The sequence below is a fragment of the Hippocampus zosterae genome, chromosome 13 (assembly GCF_025434085.1).
Source record: "Hippocampus zosterae strain Florida chromosome 13, ASM2543408v3, whole genome shotgun sequence".
NCBI lineage: Eukaryota > Metazoa > Chordata > Actinopteri > Syngnathiformes > Syngnathidae > Hippocampus > Hippocampus zosterae.
Genome location: NC_067463.1, coordinates 16,952,554 through 16,976,386, shown reverse-complemented (window position 1 = coordinate 16,976,386; position 23,833 = coordinate 16,952,554). Strand labels below are relative to the sequence as shown.

Genomic DNA, 23,833 nt, shown 5'->3' with positions numbered 1-23,833 from the left:
AAACAAACATTCTAGTGCGACCGCACAAACGTGACGACTGTGGAAAAATAACTAAATAAAATACACCATTGTTACAGAAAGGCTTTACACGCTATTTAAACTGCCGATCGCGAACGCAACAAACCGTGATTGAAACTAACTGTGATGCCGCTCTTTATACGTTGCGCTAACTGTTACCTGTCAGTGGCAGACCCATCCCCTCTTAAAGCACCAGAATTAAACCATCAATATGGGTTTCCTTGGATGGAAATATTAGATTCGTTCGTAATTTTTGAAGTCCTTATGCAAGTGTTTAGAGGCTCTAATCCCTCATTGTGTCCGAGGACTGGCAATCCGAGGCCAAGGCCAAGGACTTGACTCCTGAGGCCAAGGCCAAGGACCAAGGACTTGAGGCCAAGGACCAAGGACTTGAGGCCAAGGCCGAGGACCAAGGACCGTCCCTCGGTCCACGAGCCAGTCATCGAGGCCAAGGACACATCGGTCATCGAGGCCAAGGACACATCTCTTGCACGAACGCAGATTAACTATTGTGGCAATTCAAAACAAAGGACTGGTGAAGTGAAGCTTAGATGCTCTGAAAAGTTTCACAGGGCTATCCAAACCATCATCTCAATCCTGCATCATGACCTTTTCCATGTTGAGTGGTTCCATTTTTTATGAGTAGACTTGTGGTTCACCAGAGTGCAGTTTTGCATTACAGTTTGTCTCATAAGGGAAAATATCTGTCGGGCCGTTCCCCTCAATCGTATTTGTACAACTCCTCTCAGAATCACTGAAGATTGTGTTTGAAAAGACAGAGTTAAGACTAAATGGGGAATTTAAATCTGACTCCTGCACAGGGGGTTTAGGAGGGTCTTTGGCAAAAATGGCTGCTGGATCTCTTGGGGGTTTGACTGGCGGGCTCAGTTTGGGCGCACTGCTTTCACCGACTTTTTGAGGATGTTGCTTGAACGTGGCTGCTGTTTCTTGCTTCTCTTGGTTATTGCACCTTTCTGAGATGGGGGCAGGAAGTGTCTCAGTCTTGCTTACATCCCTGCAGTTATTGTTGATGCTGGGGCGTCTAGATGACCCATCAGCTGTGGAAATGACACTACTGGCACGAGGGAGACTTTTAAAATCCCCGTACCCTTTGAGCCGCTCTTCTTTCCCTAGTGGATTGGAGAAGCAATTGAGGCACCCAGACATTGAGGACGACTTACCCTGAACATAAAATACTGTAATTGGTGAACAAGCTAAAGTCTGGGTACATTCCGTATTACTGGAGTTTGATCTCAAATTTGTGCTTAATGCGCCCCCGGAGTCTGAAGAGCGGCGTGTTACTTTTCCTTTAGACCCCCTTCTGATGCTCTTTGTTCCCCGCTTGAGCCAGAAGTCGTGGTTTGCTGTGGGCTCTTTCGGTTGAGATAGACCCTTGAGCTCTGATTCCTGGCTGTTTGTCCTCAGACTGGTCAAGGCTTTCTCCTTGTGTGCTGTGGAGGAAGTCTGCTCTGTGTGTTTGGGTGTGGAGGCGTCCCTGGGCGGCTGGTACGACACAGAGGAGTGACGAGACAGCATCTGCTGGACAGGGCTGCTGCCATTTGACCAGGGCTCATTATCCAGGTTTCTGCTGAATTCACCACTGCTCTCACTTTGAGCTCCACTCCAGGTGATATTAAGCCCTGAGAAGACAAATAATGTACTTTCTTAATTGTGACATTCACTCACATGTACACATTCATGAAGTAATGCTGCACAATCGAGTATTTATTGAATGATATATTTAATATTGTTGTTGTAGTTTCACTGCGTCATAACAAGAAGCCTTTAAGCTAATCAAGCAAAATTAAACACTAGAAGCTCATCCGAGTGCGATGCATTCACTGATTTACAGTTAAGTACAACAGTAATGTACCCTCACTGGAAACGATTCCGACTTACTGCCGGCAATGCGAACCAAACTCTGACATTGGTGGTATAGTGACCGAACAGCCTGTATCAGGAGGTTCGGTACCCCATACCCACGAAGCACCCCCCACAGAACTCCCCGAGGGACACGGTCAAACGCCTTCTCCAAGTCCACAAAACACATGTAGACTGGTTGGGCGAATTCCCACATACCCTCGAGGACCCTGCTAAGGGTGTAGAGCTGGTCCACTGTTCCACGGCCGGGACGAAAACCACACTGCTCCTCCTCAATCTGAGGCTCAACTTCCTGACGGACCCTCCTCTCCAGCACCCCTGAATAGACCTTACCAGGGAGGCTGAGGAGTGTGATCCCTCTGTAGTTGGAACACACCCTCCGGTCCCCCTTTTTAAAAAGAGGGACTACCACCCCGGTCTGCCAATCCAGAGGCACTCTCCCTGTTGACCACGCAATGTTGCAGAGGCGTGTCAACCAGGACAGCCCCACAACATCCAGAGCCTTGACGAACTCCGGGCGGATCTCATCCACCCCTGGGGCCTTGCCACCGAGGAGCTTTTTAACCACATCGGTGACTTCAGCCACAGAGATAGGAGAGCCCACCTCAGAGTCCCCAGGCTCTGCTTCCTCTAAGGAAGACGCGCGTGTTGGTGGAGTTGAGGAGGTCTTCGAAGTACTCTGCCCACCGGTTCACAACGTCCCGAGTCGAAGTCAGCAGCGCCCCATCCCCACTGTACACAGTGTTAGTGGTGCACTGCTTCCCCCTCCTGAGACGTCGGATGGTGGACCAGAATTTCCTCGAAGCCGTCCGGAAGTCGGCTTCCATGGCCTCACCGAACTCTTCCCACGCTCGGGTTTTTGCCTCGGCGACCACCGAAGCTGCGTTCCGCTTGGCCAGTCGATACCCGTCAGCTGCCTCTGGGGTCCCACAGGCCATAAAGGCTCGATAGGACTCCTTCTTCAGCTTGACGGCATCCCTTACTGCTGGTGTCCACCAGCGAGTACGGGGGTTGCCGCCACGACAGGCACCAACCACCTTACGGCCACAACTCAGATTGGCCGCCTCAACAATAGAGGCACGGAACATGGTCCACTCGGGCTCAATGTCCCCCGCCTCCCCCGGAACATGGGAAAAGCTCTGTCGGAGGTGGGAGTTGAAACTCCTTCTGTCCCCCGCCTCCCCTGGAACATGGGAAAAGCTCTGTCGGAGGTGGGAGTTGAAACTCCTTCTGTCCCCCGCCTCCCCTGGAACATGGGAAAAGCTCTGTCGGAGGTGGGAGTTGAAACTCCTTCTGACAGGGGATTCCGCCAGACGCTCCCAACAAACCCTCACAATACGTTTGGGTCTGCCAGGACGGACCGGCATCTTCCCCCACCATCGGAGCCTACTCACCACCAGGTGGTGATCAGTTGACAGCTCCGCCCCTCTCTTCACCCGAGTGTCCAGAACATGCGGCCGCAAATCCGATGATACAACTACGAAGTTGATCATCGAACTGCGGCCTAGGGTGTCCTGGTGCCAAGTGCACATATGGACACCCTTATGTTTGAACAAGGTGTTCGTTATGGACAATCCGTGACGAGCACAGAAGTCCAATAACAAAACACCACTCGGGTTCTGATCGGGGGGGCTGTTCCTCCCAATCACGCCCCTCCAGGTCTCACTGTCATTGCCCACGTGAGCATTGAAGTCCCCCAGCAGAACAAGGGAATCCCCAGCAGGAGTACTCTCCAGCACACCCTCCAAGGACTCCAAAAAGGGTGGGTATGCTGAGCTGCTGTTTGGTGCATATGCACAAACAACAGTCAGGACCCATCCACCCACCAAAGGCGGAGGGAGGCAACCCTCTCGTCTACCCAGTTTGAACCCCAATGTACAGACACTGAGCCGGGGGGCAATGAGTATGCCCACACCTGCTCTGCGCCTCTCACCGTGAGCAACTCCAGAGTGGAAGAGAGTCCAAAAACCTCTCGAGAGAACTGGTACCAGAACCTAGGCTGTGTGTGGAGGCAAGTCCGACTATATACTCTATAAATACTATATTAAAAAAAAAAAAAAGATTAAGCAGAGACGATGAATCAATTTTTTTTTTTTTATACAAATGTCTTCTACTTGAGTGCGGAGTTTTATCATTTTGAACCCTTTACAGGTTAATGTCAGTGCCTCTACAAAGGTATCATTATGTTAAAGATAGAAAGGGGGCAGTGCATCCTCTTTTCTTGGATTTTTTTTCCCCCTCTGTGTTTAGCATGCAGATTAATATGAAACAAGGTCATGATAGCGATTTGATGGATTTACTCTAATTCCTGCAAGGCTAATACATCGGTATTTGCTGAATCCTCTAAACGGCTATTCGCAAAGCTTTACCGCGATGCTGCGGCTTGTCGTTGTCTTCAATCCCAGATGGCGCAGCACTATCATTTGAGTCCTTGTCTGTGGAGCACAAATAATTTTTCAACACAAACTTTTACATTCCGTCGATTTGGGAGTATTTAATATATATGGAAACAACACAGTGTCAATGAAATCATCAATGGCTAGCAAATGCCTCTACCTCTCTGTGGTGAGAACAAATCTGGGACATCAGTGACAGTGGCTATGGTGTGGAGTTGGATGGGTGGTTCAGGGGGAGGATGCAAGTGAAGTGTGGACTGGATGGATGTGCTCGGGAATGAGCTCAATATTTTTTTCCTGTCCTGCACATCAGCTTCTGACCCTTCCAGCTCCTCAGAGCTGTATGCCCACTGCTCCTGCTCCAACGAGGCAGAGGCGAATCGCAAACTGCCGAGGGCTGCAATGTTGTACCAGAGAACAGGACAGTGGGGAGATGGAATGAATGAGTGACGATGTACAGGAGCTCATAGAGACTAAGACAAATTAGCTTTGCCGGGAAACATCTCCATCTACAAGTGCAGCCAATTTGATGTGCCGCTAGTCTGAATCTTGTAAATGCTGATGTTATGATAATGACTTTTAATTGCTGCGGTAAGTTTTGATGTGATGGAGTAGCATAAAGTGGCAGCGCATTTTCATTTCCAAATTAGCAGTTGAATAAAAGGCTGATGTGAAGAAAGGATCAAATACTTGAAGACTGTCTTACACAAGGAACGTTGGAGCAGAGATTTCAGTTGATCTTTGTTCTTTCGCCTGTTTCTCGATTGTTTCTGTGTGGCTTTTTAACAGACAGCATCCGCATTGGTGATAAACAGAAGTGATGGAGTGAAGTGAGAGATGGTAAGGGAGAGGTGTGGATGAAGGGGAGGGAGTTAAGAGAAACGAGACAAAATGAGGGACATTTTAGTGCATGCAGAGGAACGTGCACATCGACTCTGCGTGAAGAAGAATAAGGCATTCTATACACAGTCAGAATGTAGCTAGTTGATGAAAATCCTGAGTGCAAGTCTGGAAGCTCATACTCACTGTTTGGCTGCGGTGGTATGGCGTCGCCTGCTGATGTGGAGGTGGATCCTGCAGAGCCGTCTGAACTAATGAAGGAGCCGCTGTCGTGACATGAGAGGTGAGCCTCCGAGTGTGTTGGTGTGAGAGGGTGTTCTAGTCCCTGTTCACTGTTAGATTTGATCAACTTCTTCAGCTTGAGAGTGAGCCAGTTTCCTCGCCTGTTGAAAATGAACATTTACAGAAGTGTCGTTGAAAGAATTTTATTTTGAAAGTATGTACCCTAACCTTAAATTTAATTCCAGGACCATGTGGACTTGAAACGAGATGATTCGGACATCATCTGCACAAACCACAAATGTCAAGCAACATACCTGCGAGGAGGCGAAGGCTCATAAAACTTGTACTGGTCCATGATCTTCTCCTCGAGCTTCTCCTTCTGTCTCCTCAAATCATTAAGTTTGTCACTGAACAAACAGAGAGTTGTTTATTTTCACATTTTTCTCTTGACTTGGCAGACGGTTACCTTCACATATCGATCTCAGAAAACAATTTAGAGAAGGCACTTTTACTTTGAATTAAGACCCTCGTTCCGTTACTGCGGCAGAAGAACACTACCGGTAATTGCGTTCTGTGTTGAAAAGCACCGAGAGCTGCTGGTTGGTCCTTTTTGACGAGCCACAATTTGAAGATGGATTTGTGGGACTGGAGATGACATAACGGTACCCGCATTCGAGCAAATCCATCCGTGACCCTTTTGTTTGTTTTGACCAATGTGTCTTCTTTCATTCATTCATTCATCTTCCGAACCGCTTGATCCTTACTAGGGTCGCGGGGGGTGCTGGAGCCTATCCCAGCTGTCTCCGGGCAGTAGGCGGGGGACACCCTGAATCGGTTGCCAGCCAATCGCAGGGCACACAGAAACGAACAACCATTCGCACTCACACTCACACCTAGGGACAATTTTGAGTGTTCAATCAGCCTGCCACGCAATGTTTTTGGAATGTGGGAGGAAACCGGAGCACCCGGAGAAAACCCACGCAGGCCCGGGGAGAACATGCAAACTCCACACAGGGAGGCCGGAGCTGGAATCGAACCCGGTACCTCTGAACTGTGAAGCCGACGTGCTAACCACTGGACTACCGGGCCGCCCGTGTCTTCTTCCACTTCTTAATTATTTACTGTCCTGTGCTTGAATGTAGCAGTTAAGTGATTCTCGCTGCTTACATATATTGTCGTTCCTCGATGTGGAACAAATCTTTGCTCTCCATTGTCTGTTCCAACAGAGTCCGGTTCTGCAGCATCAGTGTGTCGATTTGATTGAGAAGATGGTGATTCTCCTCCTCCAGGTTCCCCTTCAACTGGCTCAGCAACTAATCACACAGGACAGTAGAGGGTATATAATCAATGCCAACAACCCCCCTCACACCCCTCAAAATCAGATAATAAATTTAAGCAACCCCCTGAAAAATGCATGTTAGATTGTAGAGTGCCCACCTCACACTGATTGGTGAGCTTGGTGGAGTTGATATCAAGTTGCTGATACTCTTTTTTGAGCTTGCAAAAGCCTGCCTCCAGCCAGGTGTGCGCCAGCTTGGTCTCATTTAGTTGGCTCTTGAGCTGCTTGTGATCCGCTGTCAGTAGCTCATTATCGTTCAAAAGCTGACGATAAGTTTGGTTCAGCCTAGAGAAAAAAACAAAACAAAACAGAGTACAGAACATTGTGGCACACGGTAAAAAATAGTCTATTAATGATCAGAATAAGCCCAGATGTGCCCTCGGCCTGTGTTGTACGTGCCCTTGCTTGGCTTTTTCTCACCAGTCTTTCTCATCCCGAAGCCTGCAACATTCGGCAGCAGCGGTCTTATGATGTTCCTTCTCCAGACTCATTCTCATCTGCTCTTCCTTCAGAGCTTTTTCCACATCTTCTAATTTGGTCCATTGCTGCAACAAGTTGTTGTACCTACAGTACAACATGGAAAATCAAACGTGAAAATAATAATAAAATGCCATGTACATTAGCACAGGTTCAAAAGCAGATCCCTGCCAAAGCATATTTATTTTGCCAAAGCGCAATTCAGTCCTAAAGGTTTTGTTGGATACATCCATCCACCATTTTCCGATCCTCTTTATCCTTAGAAGGGTCGCAGGGGGTGCTGGAGCCTATTTTGAGTGTTTATTCAGCCTGCCATGCATGTTTTTGGAATGTGGGAGGAAACCGGAGTACCCGGAGAAAACCCACACAGACACGGGGAGAACATGCAACCTCCACACAGGGAGGCTGGAGCTGGAGGTCGATGCGCTAACCACTGTGCCACCGGGCCGTCCGTTTTGTTGCATCCCTTACGTAAAATGTGTTTTGTCATCATAACATTTTCTCAAATCAGAAATGAAAAAAATGGTTTTGTGATCACTTTCTTCCATGATATACATTTTGAACATATACAGCACTTGTTGTGGTGATCCAATATTGGGAAAAGCTGAAAACCGCAACAGCGACCAGTCCAACTACGTGTTCTATTATTTGACTGGCCCTGTATGTCCTGGAAGAATATCGAACAGAGAAAATCTGATCAAAACTAACACGGTAGCTCACAAAGAAATAATCCCATGCTGATGAAAATGCAAACTTTTCCCTCTGAATCCAACAAGTAAACACAGCACTGTATTGTAGTTATCCTTGGCATGTTAGATAAAATTAACACACAAGTTGAAGTGCTAATAAACTAAAACATGTCAACAGGTGGTACTGGATGCCCCCTTTTTTTTTTGAAGAAACAAACAACTACAGATCTTTGAAAGACAAAAGTTAGCAAACACGACACGAAAGCTTATTCACTCTTGTTTTTCTCACCTGTCCTGCATTGTGCGTTGCTCAAGCTCCAGTGTCCGATGGGCATTTTTCAGACAGCCGTGTTTCCCCATGAGCACTTCATACTCTGCGGCTTGCCGCTCGTGGAGAGCCGCCAGACGCTCGTGATCACGTAATAGCTGCTCGTGAACACCGCGCAGCTCTTCGCGTTCACGCATCGCACTGTCCCTCTCGTTTTCGGTTCCCACCTTCTGCTGTTGCAGTTGAGCGTTCTGAGCCATCAGGGAAGCACACTGGGAGTTCAGCGTGGATTTTTCCACCTGAAAAGCGAGTCGTCCAGTTCACTCGAAGGCAAAGTACACGCTCGGTTAAGCTCTCTCATTCCTGTACCTGCAGGTCTGCATTTTGTGCCTGCAAAGTGGTGTTGTTCTCCTGCAGGGAGGCGGCTTGTCTCTGCAGGGCGAGGATCTGAGCCTGTTGGCTGTCAGAATGACACTCCAGCTGCTTCAGATGGGCCTGCGTAGCTTGGCGCTCTGTCTCCAGTGTTGCATTCTAGAAAGTGGAAACGAGTCGAAAGAGGCAATGAGGCGAACTGGTTCTCTTCTAATCAACAGATCAGAGGCTGTGTCATCTTTGGGACACATTTCAATGCTAATTGTCATTAGCAATAAACGGCAACTTACATTCCGCTCGACTTCAACCAGCCGGTCTTTAATACTCAGCAGCTCTTTGGTGGCTTCGTGGCTTTCACGCAACCATTCCCTCATTGCCGTTCCATTCTCTCTCAGTGGGGAGGCGCTTGATTCGGTCACCTCCTCCTCCTCCTGCTTTTGTTGCAGGGCCTCATAGCTGAGTTTCACCTGTGTGGCGGAGCAGAGTTCAAAGACCTACAACTGGTTAAAACAAGACATTCTCGTAAAATTGTGTCATGGCATGTAACTTACAGTTCTGAGCTCGTGGCGAAGCTGCTGACTAAGGGTAGAGGATTCTTGGAGACGGGCCTCCAGCGCGGCCACTTTATCTTCTTTCATTTGAAGGGACTTCTTCAAGGACAACTCCAACTCTGACTCGAGCATATGGAACCTGCTGCATGGAGAATTATATCCTTCAACATTCAGAGCAGTTGGAGGATGTCTGTTTCCTATTTTTAAAAGAGAAACAATACAATGTACACCTGCGTTCGGGTGTGTCAGGTTCCACAGATTGTTTACGCTCTTGGTTGAGAACCCTCATTTCCTGCTCATGGGACAGATGGTATAGTTCATCCTCTCTCTGCCGGGTCTTCAGTTTCTCACTGACAAGCTCCTAAAAGACAGTCAACAACCCAGGATCAGAGCTGAGTTAGGATCCAGAACACTGGCGACCCTTATGAGTATAAAACGGTTCAGAAAACGGATGGGGGAATGATAAGATAAGATAAGATAAGATAAGATAAGATAAGATAAGATAAGATAAGATAAGATAAGATAAGATAAGATAAGATAAGATAAGATAAGATAAGAAAAGATAAGATAAGATAAGATAAGATACGATAAGATAAGATAAGAATACTTAATTTTTCTCACAATGCAGAACTTCTCAATTTACAGCGGCAAAATTTGGAGGGAAGAAAGTAGAAAAACATGAAGTATTTGTATATAAGTAATATGGTAATATATTTTGTAATATTTATGAATGAAAGGTTATGTTCAGCAACAGGTGGAAACGTCATAGCTATAAATTACAACACATGGTAAAATCCATATTGCGCTTTTGTAGGTCAAACTAAAAACCAACATGTGAAAATATGTCAAAAACCCAAAGGATGCGTTTAGAAAGAAAAAGAAAGGGCATTTTTATTAGAATCGGTGTCAAATAAATATTTGGGGACACATAAAGTCATCTCTCATTAAAATTTGCTGACCAGTATAATTTTTCAACTTTGAACTTTTCGGTCTGTATTGACTTTGATTCAACACTAATCACCTCGAAGTGTTTTCTTCTATTTAGGCAAGTAAGGAGTGGTGTTTTACAAATTAAAAAAAAAACATGTAAGGCATTCTTTTTCTTTGGACGGCATATACCATGCAATCATATAAACCAAGTGATATTCATAAACATGGTTCTATTTTCCTATATGCTATGTTTTATTAAGGAATGCAAGCAGAGGTTTATATTCTTGGTAAATATACCGCTGCGTGATCTCTACAAGATGAAGAAAAATGATTCCTGTCTCACAAGTTATTTTCAAAATGAATGATATTTATTTAGGATTGACACTGTGATCGAAGTATTTATTGGACAACATGTTCATTGTGGTAGTTATTGGTTGCTGTGTTGGACAACTGCATTTCATCACCCTTGAAAGCTGTTTCTAATAATCTGGTCACTTAATTCAGCAGCATGAAAGATATTACTGGTAGATAATATAGGAAGCCTTTTCAGTAGGATGCAGTGAGGTTCGGCAAAGTACAATTACAATAAAGCAAACATATCAAGCATAATTATCTTGGTGAAAGAATGTTTTTTTTTTTTGTAAATGAAGTGACCAACCCGTGTTCGCGAATACTGTAGTATTCAGGTTATAATTCAGTTTGGTCTACATTGTGAATTCTGTTTATTAAAAGTTGAAACACGATATAAAGTCTCTGTCTCTGTCTCTATCCTATGTGTTGTCTTGTTATTTTTTGTTATTTTGACTTCAAAATGGCGCCGCGAGAGTGGCTGCCTTTCCAGCAGCTCCTATTTTTTTGTTGTTCTACTTCTTCCTTTCATAACTTTGCTGCTGTGAATCTGGAATTTCTCCATTGCGAGACTAATAAAGGTATTCTTAAAGTTACGGCAAGGTTATTGGAGCTCATTTGACAGTGCAAGAATATTAAATATGGTGGTGGCCAATTTTAAGTCAAGGTCGGAGCAAATGAGTATTTAGTCTCCTTGTTACCTCTCTAAGGGTGTGCAGGGTCCTCTGGTCGATGGCAGCTTGCTTGGCCAGTTCTCTGTTGTCTCTCTCCAGCCCTTTCACCCTCTCAGCTGTCTCCCTCAACTCCTGCGCCTCCTTCACCAGACAGCGCAGCTCCCTTTCCAGGCTCGCCATGCAGACATTGCTGCTATCTAAATTGGCTTCTTGAATTTCAACCTGACATGGAAGACGGAAGATTATGGCTGAACACGATTTGTTCAGCCATAATGAATGCAGTGCTCAAAATCTGGTAACCTGGCACTTACCTGCTGACGCAGTCGCCGAGTCTCCTTCTCCAGTTGCCGCTTTACCTTCTCCAACGCAGCCGTTTCTTGTTCCAAACTCTGCTTCTCTGTTTCCACTTGGTCCAAACGGCGTACAGTAATCCGGAGTTCCTCTAAAGTGGCCTGGAGGCTTTGGTTGTCTGCCTCCAGTTCTTGAACCTCAGCTTCCAATCGTTGGACTTTTCGCTCTAGAGAGGAGGATTCCCAAAAAATGTCAAGTCTTTAAAGGGTCTAACCAAAACCTGAATTTTCCCCTCTACAAAACATACCAGTGTTACCAAGGGACATTTGCAGTTGTTGATTAATGGAGTCCAGGGCCCTGCATTTGGTCTCCAGACGCTCTGTGTGCTTCTTGATGTTAATGAAGCGTGCTGGCAGGTCCATGAAGAGGCCGTCATGGCTGGAGCTGCTGCTTCTTGAGCCAGGAGAGGGAATGTGTGATCCAACAGGATAACGAACACCACCGGGACTATTTTCATACACTTGCAGCTCAGACACAACTGCTTCAAAATGCTCTACACCGTTGTTGTCCTCCAACTGTCCTTTATGCTGAACGTGATGAGTATTGGTTGTATTAGCAGAGCGGTGGAGGCCTTCGTGGTCATGCTCAGGCTTCTGATATTCGGCATCTCTATTGAACGTCTTCTGTTTGACTGCACCTTGGTTGGATGCATTGCTGCAGTTCTGTTCACGTGAACAGGGAGTCATTGATATGATGTTTTCATCTGATGCTGAAGTCCACTTGTCAGTGCAGCAGACCACCTGCTGGTCACGATCCTTCTCACCGTGGTGGCTGTGTTTGTTGGACTGTATGTTGTTGTGGTTGTGAGTACACGCAGCTCTGAGCTCCTCGACAGTGCTCAGGAGACTTTGGTTCTCCTTCTCCAACTTTAACAGCCCACTCCGGATCCGCTCACTCACCTCCTCACTTAAAGTCTGCTGCCCTTTAGACAAACACATAGAGGTGATTAACGCTGGCAGCAAATCCTTGGACATGTTTGTTTTGCTTATATAGATGAGAGCCAATTAATAACGCGTGTAACAAGTACTAACCCTCGTATACGCAACATGCCGCGATTCGACAAAGTAATATTTTCCAGCTCTTACCCTGAGAAATGTCGTTGCTCTTCGACAGTTGTTCTAACTCCCATCCCAGGTGCTGGGACTCCTGCATGCTCCTCCTCTGTGCTAAACACAGAGTCAGGTTTTCGTCCTGCAGCTCCTCAATGCATTTACGATCTGCATCCCTTCCCTAAAGTGGGGATGCATGATGGTTAGCTTCTTAAATTCAAGATATTGAAATTAAAATAGCGTATCTTCCACACTATACGGTGCTTAGCAGTACGAGGGGCACCTTTAATGAATGGCCTATTTTAAACCTGTTTTCATATATAGGTATAGGGCGTACCACATTATAATCCACATAGAATAGAAGGTACAATAGAGGTTGCGGTTGCGTTATGAATTCACTAGATGGAGCTACGCTAAAGGGAATGGAATACAATATAGCTTTATTTATGTAGGCCCTTTGCAACTGCCGCAGATGTAGCAAAGTGCTTTACAGAACATTTAAAATACTACGTCCAAGAAATCAGAATATTTTTATATATATAAGGCGCATCGGATTATAAGAAAATGGAATGATTTTAGGTGTGCCTCATAGTGCGGAATGTACGGTAACTCAAGTGAAGACAACCGGTACTATTACTTGCTCCATGTCATGTATACGGGACTTCAGGAGCAGGCTGTGCTTCTCCAGCTGGTGGATTTTATCTGAGCGTGCCCTCCAGCCTGCCAACTGATCCTCTAGCACCTCTTTGGTTTCCTGCAGAACTCTGTTATCCTCCTTAAGCTCCTGAGGTGAAGGAGCAAAAAACATTTATTGCCACTTGAATTATGTAATGCTGATATGAAATCAACCATAATATAAGTGAAACACTTAATTGGGTTCCCATTTCTGATTAATTGAATTAAAAGGATAATTTATATTACCTAGTGTAAAAGCAAAAAAAAAAGTGTACTGGTACATATTTTTGAAAATTATATTACAATACATATTAAAATCATTATTGTGACTACAGTACAAACCTGTATGTGAAGATTGTAGAAATACCCTCACTATGTACCAAATGACCTTGGGGAAAAAGATACACACGACATAATGGGGGGGGGGGGGGGAGATATGAATCTTTTAAAAGAACAAGTGTGAAGTTTGATTTTCTTTTTTTTTGTTTTTAAACAAGGTGCAAATTTGGAAATGACTTGTGTCATCAGTCCATTGAAATGCGTTTTTGCATGACTGAAGTGTACACAAAATTTGTGAAAGCAAACTGAACCGTCGGATGATGTAGGAATCCGTGCATGGTTTACTTCAATTGATCAGAAATGGCAGCAGATTTTTGTGGTGTGTGTGCGTTTGCGTATGTACGCGTAAAAACAAACTATTTATAGTTGTTTAACCTCCACTTTGGCCTTGTAAAATTCCATCTTGTGCATTTGCTCCCTGTAGCGTGACACCTCACACTCCAGCTTGTCAGCTTTGAGCGCTCGCTCTCTCAGTGCATCCAGTTCATCGCGGTACGCACGGGCTGCTCGGGCATCGACAAGAAGCTTCAAATTCTGATGAAGATTCACACAAAATCAGGTTTTGTAGACATTTACTGAACAAATATTAAGATAAAAAAAACCCACTTATTATTCCGCTGGTATCAGGCATTAGAATTGTCATTAGGCAATACGGTTGAGCAGTTGGCACCAGTAATTTCACAGGATATAACAAATACGAATTCACATTTGGCGGCTGGTTAGTACATCGGCCTCAGAGTGCAGAGGTGCAGGATTCGACTTAGGCTTTGGCCTTGATGTTTGGAGTTTGCATATTCTCCCCGTAAGTGCTTTGTTACAGCCGCCACTGTTGTGAAAGCGCTATATAAATCAGCATGTATTGTATTGTATTGTACCTACGTGGGTTTTATCCGGGTACTCCGGTTTCTTCCCACATTCCAAAAACATGCATGGCAGGTTAACCTGAACATGCTAAATTGTCCCTGGCTGTGATTGTGAGAATGAATACTGGTAGTTATCCCCCGCCAACTGCCATGAGACAGCTGGGACTGGCTCCAGCACTCCCGCAACCCGTGTGAGGATAAGCGGATTCGAAACTTGATGGATGGATGAATTCAAACTTTTGCTCAAAACCCAGTTTGTTGATAAATAATTCTCCCCACAAATACGCCATGTGCTGCTCTCCTTTAAGGAAAGAATGATGTGTTACGGTCAATTCATTGTTTGTCTCGTTTTCCTTCAAACCTCCTGCTGGATTTTCTTGAGCTCTGCCTCCATGTTCTCCAGCTCGTGTCTGCTGTCCAGGATTTGTTCACTCTTCTCTTCTCTGCAGGGATGGACACAGTGAAGACACACAGAGACACGAGAAGAACCTCTTACTTCTTTGTTGTTAAAATGGTCACATATCTCTAAGCCTCACAGGCGCTATTAATTAAAAATATTTTTGGGGGATCTCTGCTACAGCCGACTGGCCCAAGCCGTCTGTTAATAGGCATGGAAATGGCAAACAGTGAAGCACACCTGTTTACTTGAAGTAACTGGTTTCAGGGCCAGATAAAGAAAGAGACAAATAAATAAACATGTTCATGGTTAAACGTGTTTGTTCACATGACTGTCTGACTGACCCAGCAAGCAAGGATAAAACATGAGAGGACGATGACGATCAACGTTGCTCTTAGGGTTGGGGATCAGGGTCTCGTGTGCATTTGCACACATGAGCTGTAGAAGCACAGAACCAATGTGGGTCAGAGGTATAGTACGCAAGCACTGAAATTGCCAGGCAGGCATTAATGTGGGCCAAACTCCCCGGGGCATCTCTGATCCTGTCGTAACTCTCTCATTCAGTCACCACTGGAAAGTCTCCAGAGGACAGACAGCTCACACGAAGTAGCAAACACTGTCCCCTACGGTCTACATTTCCACTTCTGCAGACTTTTTTGTATTTGAGTTTGATGGCATACAGACTAGGTAACCTTTTTATGAAGCAATAGATAGTGTCATTCAAATGTGGAGTCAGAATTGACACCGCGCAGGGAAGCAACATTAGAAAGAAATCTAATGAGATTCATAAAAGTGATATATCATCAATGATTGAGAAATACATTTTGAAAAAGTCACAAAAGTAAAAATGTGCTGCAATTCACTGCAATGAATACCATATTAAGGTTGTACTTATTTACAAACTTGAAGATTGAAGATCATATTTACAGTTTCTCTTTTACTTTACATTAGTTTTCACATTCTTTGAAAATATATAGCTAATAACAGGAGCGATCTCAGGATGATTTTGACCTCTGCAATCAAACAATGGCCAACATCGCGTTCACTCAATGTCTCTGTGTCAATCAAATTGAGCATTCTAATATTTGTAACCTTGTAAAAACATCTTTATTGCAGGACAGTTTTAATCCCAAATCATTTGCTAAAAGCAATCTTGTTTTAGCAGTAGGATAAAGCAGGCTCTGTCTTTATCCAAAAGATACTCACAGCTCTTGCCTAAGTCGCCTGATCTTGGCCTTAGAGTCGGCAAGTTCCACCGCCAAGTGTTGCTGAGTCCCCACCTGCTGCTGTTGCATGCTGGGAGGATAGACGGCCGACTGTGGGCTGGTTGAGGTACAGAGCGCACGAACCACACCTTCCCTTTCTTGGGTGAGCTCCGCTATAGTCTTAAAACACAAATCAGCAGAACACATCCAAAATGTACTCAATTCTATTTTGTCAAGTGGTCGCACGAAATAAAATCATCTGGACGCAGATACATTTTTAAGTAAGCTATACATCAATTTAAGAAAATGTCGTTTAAAATCCACCTGATTCTATTGTGTGCGGCCACTTGACAAAATAAAATTGAGCACATTCAACACACCATTTTTTCCCCCCGGTGTATTCAATCATTTTTATTGGCGGAATCAATCACAGCTGAGAATGTTGCATGAACTTGACACTAGCGAACAAAAGTAAGCAACAAACAATGAAGAATCTCCCTCAAGATTTTGAACTGTGTCAGTGGGATTACCCCTACTCCTACACCACCCTCAATTCGTGAGGTTTACGTCATCTCACTGACAAACAAGAGGACCTTACTCACTATTTCTGATCAAGTTCTTCATAAAGGTCTTTGAAAGACTTCAACATCCAAGCATGTCTTTATATTTTGGCAAGAAATTAAGTTTCAGGTTTACCGGACAGGTTTAGACCAGCCCCTGATTGAGCGATTGATTGATTGTTTAAGATGGGTCCAAACACTTTTAGTCATACTTTACCCTGCTGAATGTGACAGTTGTCGTTCGAGATATTTTCTTTTTATTGAGAACCCTTTCCAATTGCGAGCCCAATGACAGTTGCATATTTTGATTTCCACGCAGTACCGTGACGTACCTCCAGATGGGCGTCCCTCTGATCTAGCAAGTGCTGAAGATTGACGGCCATAGTCTTTGCCACGACCTCCAGCTCATCGGCGGACATGTTACTGCAACCCAACCAATGCAGGTCGAGTAGGTTGTCTTGACTGTGAGTCAGCTGGACAATATTGGGAGAAGGACAATTATGGCGTCAAGGGAGATGCACACATACTGACATGTTGTAATGATCTCCATATTTCTCGCTGTTAGGTTAGTCTTGCAAAAATGATCTTTATCTCAGTGAGTTGGTTTACACAGGCTAAGAAGCGACTGAAAAATCAATCCAAGATACCTCTTGAATATGCACAGCTATGGCTGCTTTGGTGCCAAAGTCAAGCGTCTGGATGATTTCAATGTACTTCTCTTTCTTCTCACACTGAAAATCAAACAAAAAATAGCTCATAGGGGTTCTTTTGCCAACAATATTGTCACAAAACAATAAACTAGCGCTGTACATCACACGTTTCGCATATTAGACACCAGTTGAATGTTTACCTGGACTGCACATCCCAGGAGCAACAGCAATAGTTTCTTCAATTCCACCAGACTTTGCTCTGTCAGAACAAATAAAAGACTTCATATTGAAATGTTAAAATGAAAATCCAGGAGAAGGCAGGGAATTTGCATTCTTATACATACTGCCGGATGAATTTGGCAAGTGTGTCGCTCGCTGCTTGTTGAGCAGTAACAGTTGGGAAAAGTGCAATTGTTAAACCCTTCATCAAGAAAAGAATGGACCGACCCCCCCAGACCACCACTGATGAGATGCCCCTGCAAGCAATAACCAGGATGCTGTCGCCGTTGCTCATTTGGCTTTTACCTTGCGTTGCTGGTGCATGCAATCTGACCTTTCACCTCGGCCCCAGACATCTCCTCGAGTGGGAACGTTATGTGCCAGAAAAGCCCGATGACCGACGTCACAAAAAAAGTTTACATGCACTTTAGTTTTTCAGTGTGATACAGAACTACTGTCTCATGCTTTTTTACTTTTGGACTTCATATGAACAAACAATTTTTAATTTGTTTAATGTTTTATTGCTAAAAATGCAACGAGACAATTAAGACGTGCTTACATTTTTAAAGTGTCAAAATGCACTCCTTTTTGCATACTTTTACTTCTCGCTCGATACTGAAACGAATACTAAATCGAATCAAAATCAAATCCGATCACAACCTGAAGAATCGAAATTGAGCCCGAGGTCTGCGCCTTCCTGCCATAATCTCAAAACAGGCATGTTAGGTGCACTCAAGACTCTAAAATAGTACCCAGGTGTGAGTGTCAGTGGTTGTCTGTCTATATGTGCCTTGTGATTGGCAGTCCAAGGTGCACTCCATGCCTTGCCCAAAGTCAGCTGCCATTGCTTCTGGCTCAGCTGAGAGTCTGCTTGTTCTAATGAGGACAAGCACTGCAGAAAATGAACGGATGGCTTACCGGTGTAAGGAGTCCGTAAAAGCAGAAGCACATTTGGAAGAGGAATCAGAATCAACTGTCTCAGGTTTTCCTGTCACATAAAATGCAAACCAAGAAGATGAAAGGAAAGGTGAGGACTTCATATTCGCTTCTATCAATCACATGTTTCAGCTGAGCATATGCTAATCGGTATTTTGCTTTGAAGAATACTGTGTCAGTAGTTACCTGTATGTATTCAGGAAAAAAAAATCTCGTCTCAGTTAAAAAGATTGCCCAAGACTTCCTTTAAAGAAATACGAATGTTCCAGCTAAATGAAGCAACGCATCTCTTTTAACGTTATACGGTCAAAATAGCCAAAAGCAGCCTGCATAGAAGCAGTTAAAATTACATTAAAACTGACCTACATAAAAATGTTTTCCTTACAACAATAAACAATGAACCAGAAATAAAGTATTGCTACATGCACGAATGTAATGAAGTCATTAGGCATGCTGTTAAAGTTGCTCCTGCAGAAAAAAACTCATTTCTGCCATCTCACTTCATCGGAGAATTGAAATGCTCCACCCTACTTGAAAATGACATTCTTGCAATCTCAGTCGAGTTGAATGCCAGACATCTTATCTCAAACTGTAATTAATTAATTTGACAGAAGAGGAAAATCCAAGCCTCATCAGCAGCGGCATGCGCCACAGCATCTCATGCTGGAAATGTGCGACTCTTTCGTGGGCTCAGACTGCCGCTTTAGTGTTGAGGTCCAACTGCTCCTGTGCTGATTGCACAGATGTTGGCATGGGTGATATTTAGGGCATGCGTCTTAGGGCAGAACTCGATCTGGGAGGAAATGAGTCCGAGCAACTATCAGGTTTACGCATGCGTTATCCTGTGCATGTGTTCAAAGTTGAGGTGGAATTGAAAAATCCAAAGCAAATGTTCTAATTTTATAATCCGATGTTGTGAGAGGGTTTAGCCGCATGTAGTTGGGATGGACGGAGGAGAAACAAACTCACCACATAATATGTCTTGATTTGCTGAACAAGAAAAGTCAAGTTCTGGAACCTCTGACTTGGATCCTTGCTCAATTTGGTCGCAGCCTGAGGTGTGGCCGCAGGATGTCTGATGTACAACACAGAAACAGCCTTCAATCCTCTGTCAGTCTATCCAACCGATTATCTATTGTGCTCAGTCAAATAATGATGATATACTGTCGATAAATATGATAACTATTCAGGGGGACCAACATTTTGTTTTTGGCATTGCTAATAAAAGACAAGAAAATGCGTGTAATTTGTTCAGAGGTTGTGTGTGAATGCCGAGAGACTCATCAACAGCCAGGTCACTTGTAAATACATCCCCTAAATGCTGTGAGTTGCAATAGAAGGACACCGCAGGATTTCAAATGTACATAGGGCCAATTCTATTGCCATCATAACATCATGACAAATCGCTCTTTCATTTTTCAGCTAAATAGCTCGTTACACCCCCCCACACCCCACCAAAGATGAGTTTGTTACCGTAGGCTAGGAGTCGGCAAACTATGGCCAAAAGGTCACCTGTGGGACGCTGCTCGTTTATTAGTGGCCTGATGCATATTGTATTAAAATACATGATACATTCGTGCTGTTTAGCTGCATTGGACTGATTATTTTTGACACTGGGTGACAAGTCAAGAGAAGTGAAGATGAAAAGAAATTCGGATGAATGGCGATGGCTTGTTCCACTTTCGGCTCTGTGTCAGTGTTAGCTGAGTAGCCTACAGATTTCTCTTAATTAAGTCGCTGCTCGCCTCTTGACTGGTACTCGTAAGAGGGAGCACATGACTCCTACTCTGGCATCCCTTCACTGGCTCCCCATTCATTTTAGAGTTATTTTCAAGATCCTCCTATTTGTTTTCAAATCTCTGAATAATTTCGCGCCACCTTACCTCTCTGAGCTCATCCGCCCCTACACACCTGCCCGGCGCCTCAGGTCTGCGGACCAGACATTATTAGAAGTACCAAGAACTAAACTGAGGCTCAGAGGGGATGGAGCCTTTTCTGTTGCTGGTCCCTCTCTCTGGAATGACCTCCCACTGAACATTCGGCAAGCCTCCTCGCTGTCCATCTTTAAAGCCCTCCTCAAAACTCACTTGTATTCTTTGGCGTTCGACTCAGCATGACTCAGATTTGTTCTTGGTTTTACTGTTTGGTGCTTTCTACCGTCTTTATCACGATTTGTTTTACTGTTTATTGTATATGTTAAATTGCTCCATGTACAGCACTTTGTATGCAGCGATGGCTGTTTGAAAGTGCTCTATAAATACTCTTGACTTGACTTGACTCTAAATGAATTTCAGTAGCCTTTGCATCATTCTATTTTTCTGTATGCGGGTCCTAGAAAATTTTTTTTGGACAAGCTTGATTTAGGCAAATGCAAAGTGCAACTGTTGGAATCATATTCATTGTCCTTTGGTTTGTTTCAGGAAGTGTTACGCAAACATGACCCAATAAATTTGAGACACTTGCCGGGTGGGACATATTTGGACTGAATTATCAAATTTTAGTGATAGCAAATCAGAACAGAAACAATAATATATTTAATAATCCCTCTTTTTTTAATTATTATGATTATTCCACTTGAATTGTGAACAGTTGGCGCAGTGACCAACAAGTTGCAGCAGACGAAGCTGATTCGAGCGAGCAACAGCCACAATTTGACAATCAACAAGTCAGACGGACATGTGTACAAGGTTTTGAATCATTTGACTGTTGTTTGAATACATTAAGAAATGACAAAGCAAAAAAAAAAGAGAAACCAACAACCCCCCAACCCCCCAAAAAAACAAGAATGTGACTGCAAATTTGACACTCTCAGCACTCCCACAATAAAATGCTGTTGTCATCACACCGTTGAGTCTGCCTGTCTACACCCATTTTTTTTATCGCCCCATTTTTGTGTCACCCCCTTGCTCCTCCCTCCCATCTGTGTCCAAATGACACGAAACACCAGCAGCCCGGATTTAATCCCAAAGGGTCTCCCAATCCAAGAGATTATCCCGCCTCAACCCCCTCCACTCCTTCCAGTCGAGCGTTGTTTCTCATGCTGAACTGGTTATTGTGACCCTAGTTGATAAAATGAATAAATGGACACTGTAGCTTAATGGTGGACAAATGGAAGCCTTCCATGACTGTACGGGGTACACACTCATCAAGAGTGTGTCCATTCAGCCTGTCACTTGCTACAATGGAACAACTGCTGGCAGACCATCGTTTTTTTAAGAGGGGTGATAATTCCCTTAGAACATACGGTGCTCAAAACATAATCCTTTAACTAGCATCTTGTCAAAATCTATGTCTCCTGTCTTTGGGCAGGATTTTATCAACATTTGATGAGGAACACCAATAGGAAGAATTCAGCACTGATCTAGAATGACTCAGGGGGCACAGAATCTTTACTTACCAGTCATGTCTTTTTAACTACTGCCTTCCAATAAAACATTACTGCACACATTATTGCACACAATAGGACGACTTTGGCATATGAATTGTATGACAGCTACGTGTTACATACCGGTAGTGAGGCAAAAACCGTGCACGAGTTGACATCTGTGTGCTACTAGTATTGCTAGTCAAGCCATGGACAATAATTTGTAGAATTTTATGATGTCACAAGTAGGACTGTCATTATTGAATTGATTATTCTACTGATTATTCCATTGATTAATCGAATAATTAGCATGAAAATCTTGTGCATAATTTTTTTTTCCAAATGCTGTTTATTAACCGTTTTTTGTTGTTTATCCGGTGGTGTTTCAGGATGAAACCAAACCAAATAGACACTATTTAAGCAATATTCCACAACAGGAAGGGATGTTGAACTCACTCAAGATTTTTTGAAACTGAGAGCTACGAGTTGGGAACGGATGAATGCAAAGCGTTACTCGTTAGATGTACACTTCGAGGTTTCTTAAGGTTTCACTCAATGTAAAATCCAGGTTAGTCATACTATGACTCCAAATAAAGATTCTGGTTTTGTAATGGATTTAACTATTATTTTTTCCAAATTGATTAAGATTCTGTCATGTTCCTGTTTGTTTTTTTGTTTGTTTCAGTTTTCGGCGGGAAGGGTGGGCATTTCCCTCCAACACCACACCTGCCGTTACCATCAGTGGACACTATCAGGACAGCTACGGTGACAATTTGCCGTCGGATTATCCACCTTGTTCTTATATTATTATTATGAAAACCTGACGTGCAACAGGGAAAAAAAACAAGTGTAGAAGCGTTTACTTGCATCTCTGATTAAAAAAAAAGTAAAAATTGTTGACCTGAGTAATCATTCTGCTTTCATGAAGGACAACAGAGAAAATCAGAGAATATTCACTTATGTGTGTCTCAAGTCAAAGTATTTTGAAAATTTGAAATTAAACGATAACTCTTAATTATTAATCGATTATCAAAACAGTTGTCAATTAATTTGATGATCGATGAATTGATTGAATTTGACACCTCAGGTCTTCTAGTAACACGTAGTTGTCTAACTAGTGTGCAATAATGTTAAACTGGACATCAACATTTTTTTAAATGCTCAAATGTCTTTCTATAGTAATATTTATTTGAAAAGTGGACACAATGACACATGACTTACATTTGGCTCATAACTTCATTCAAAAACACTCCATCCAGCAATTCACTGAAGTCCACATGTCGGCCTTCATCATGAGAAACAAACGTCTTTACCTGCAGAGAACCATGTGATCAGTCGCATCAGCCAAAATCAATCATCTGCAGTCACAGTGAATCACATACCCAAGTGACAAGTGGGCTCATCATAAACTGATCCAGGAAGGGAAGAAAAACACCGCTTTCCATCTTCAAAACTGCATCTACTGTAAATCCCAACTCGTCTAACTTGCTTGAGGTAAAAGGCAGTCTTTTTCTTTTTTGGTAAGCTTGTAAACAAGGCCTGCCTTGGAGTAAAGTTCTCCTCGTTCATTCACCATTAAACATCTTCTGGGGCGTCATGCAACATCTGTTATCTTCAGCAAACGAGTCACCAAACAACACACGACAAGCATCCTCCACTGAGCCAAATGTTGCCAAGGCGTTTGGAGCCAGCTAGCCACGCCCGCTCCCCCTCCACATTGCACATCCCCAAAGACCAGTGATAATTCCTGAAGGTCTGGACAGTTTAGCGCCATCAACAGTAAAACGATGAACAATGTAATCTGAGATATTTCCCCATAAACCTTTTACCATGACGACTCAAACAACCCCCATCCCTGTACTGTAGCCTGCTACATATTTGCGAATTAAAAAGTCGAAAGTACGATTCATCTTCACGGCCAGCGCCATTTAGACATTTCTGTGTGAAAGCTTTTCACGCACACTTGTCCAGTTCCACTGATAACTTTGTGTGCGATTCTCTGCATTGTTTGAATTTGCTAAATTCGATCTAAAAACGTCAGCAACGTCCCATAAGTGACTTGATTTGGTAAGCGGCTGAAAACAAGTCAAGACCGGACCACCTGTAGCGGCCCAATACTGCCACCAGGTGTTGAAATCTGGAAACTCCATGTAAAGTCGTACAAATCAGCCCCGCTGCATAACTCAACAGTCAACGTGTGTTGTCGTTTAAAATTCATAC

The 23,833-nt window shown here is 43.8% G+C and overlaps 1 protein-coding gene across 2 annotated transcripts; it reads right to left on the bottom strand.

The window, feature by feature from the left end:
* Positions 1-431: 431 nt before the first annotated feature.
* On the bottom strand, positions 432-23,348 carry LOC127613345 (girdin-like). 2 transcript variants are annotated; one of them, XM_052084352.1, is made up of 29 exons: positions 22,996-23,348; positions 22,835-22,926; positions 19,219-19,324; positions 18,232-18,301; positions 17,295-17,353; positions 17,092-17,175; positions 16,777-16,917; positions 15,886-16,064; positions 14,644-14,725; positions 13,795-13,953; positions 13,043-13,189; positions 12,442-12,586; positions 11,604-12,278; positions 11,317-11,522; positions 11,033-11,227; positions 9,284-9,414; positions 9,054-9,195; positions 8,793-8,969; positions 8,500-8,661; positions 8,152-8,429; positions 7,117-7,260; positions 6,795-6,981; positions 6,525-6,670; positions 5,672-5,764; positions 5,322-5,518; positions 5,002-5,073; positions 4,456-4,692; positions 4,269-4,334; positions 432-1,658 (listed from the first exon to the last, which is right to left on the bottom strand). In XM_052084352.1, the coding sequence occupies exons 1-29, from the start codon at positions 23,056-23,058 to the stop codon at positions 655-657; spliced, it is 5,439 nt and encodes a 1,812-aa protein (XP_051940312.1). In that variant the 5' UTR covers positions 23,059-23,348; the 3' UTR covers positions 432-654. The 2 variants fall into 2 exon arrangements, with proteins under 2 accessions (XP_051940312.1, XP_051940313.1); XM_052084353.1 differs by lacking the exons at positions 4,456-4,692; positions 5,002-5,073 and having other exon boundaries at positions 446-1,658; positions 22,996-23,339.
* Positions 23,349-23,833: the final 485 nt, after the last annotated feature.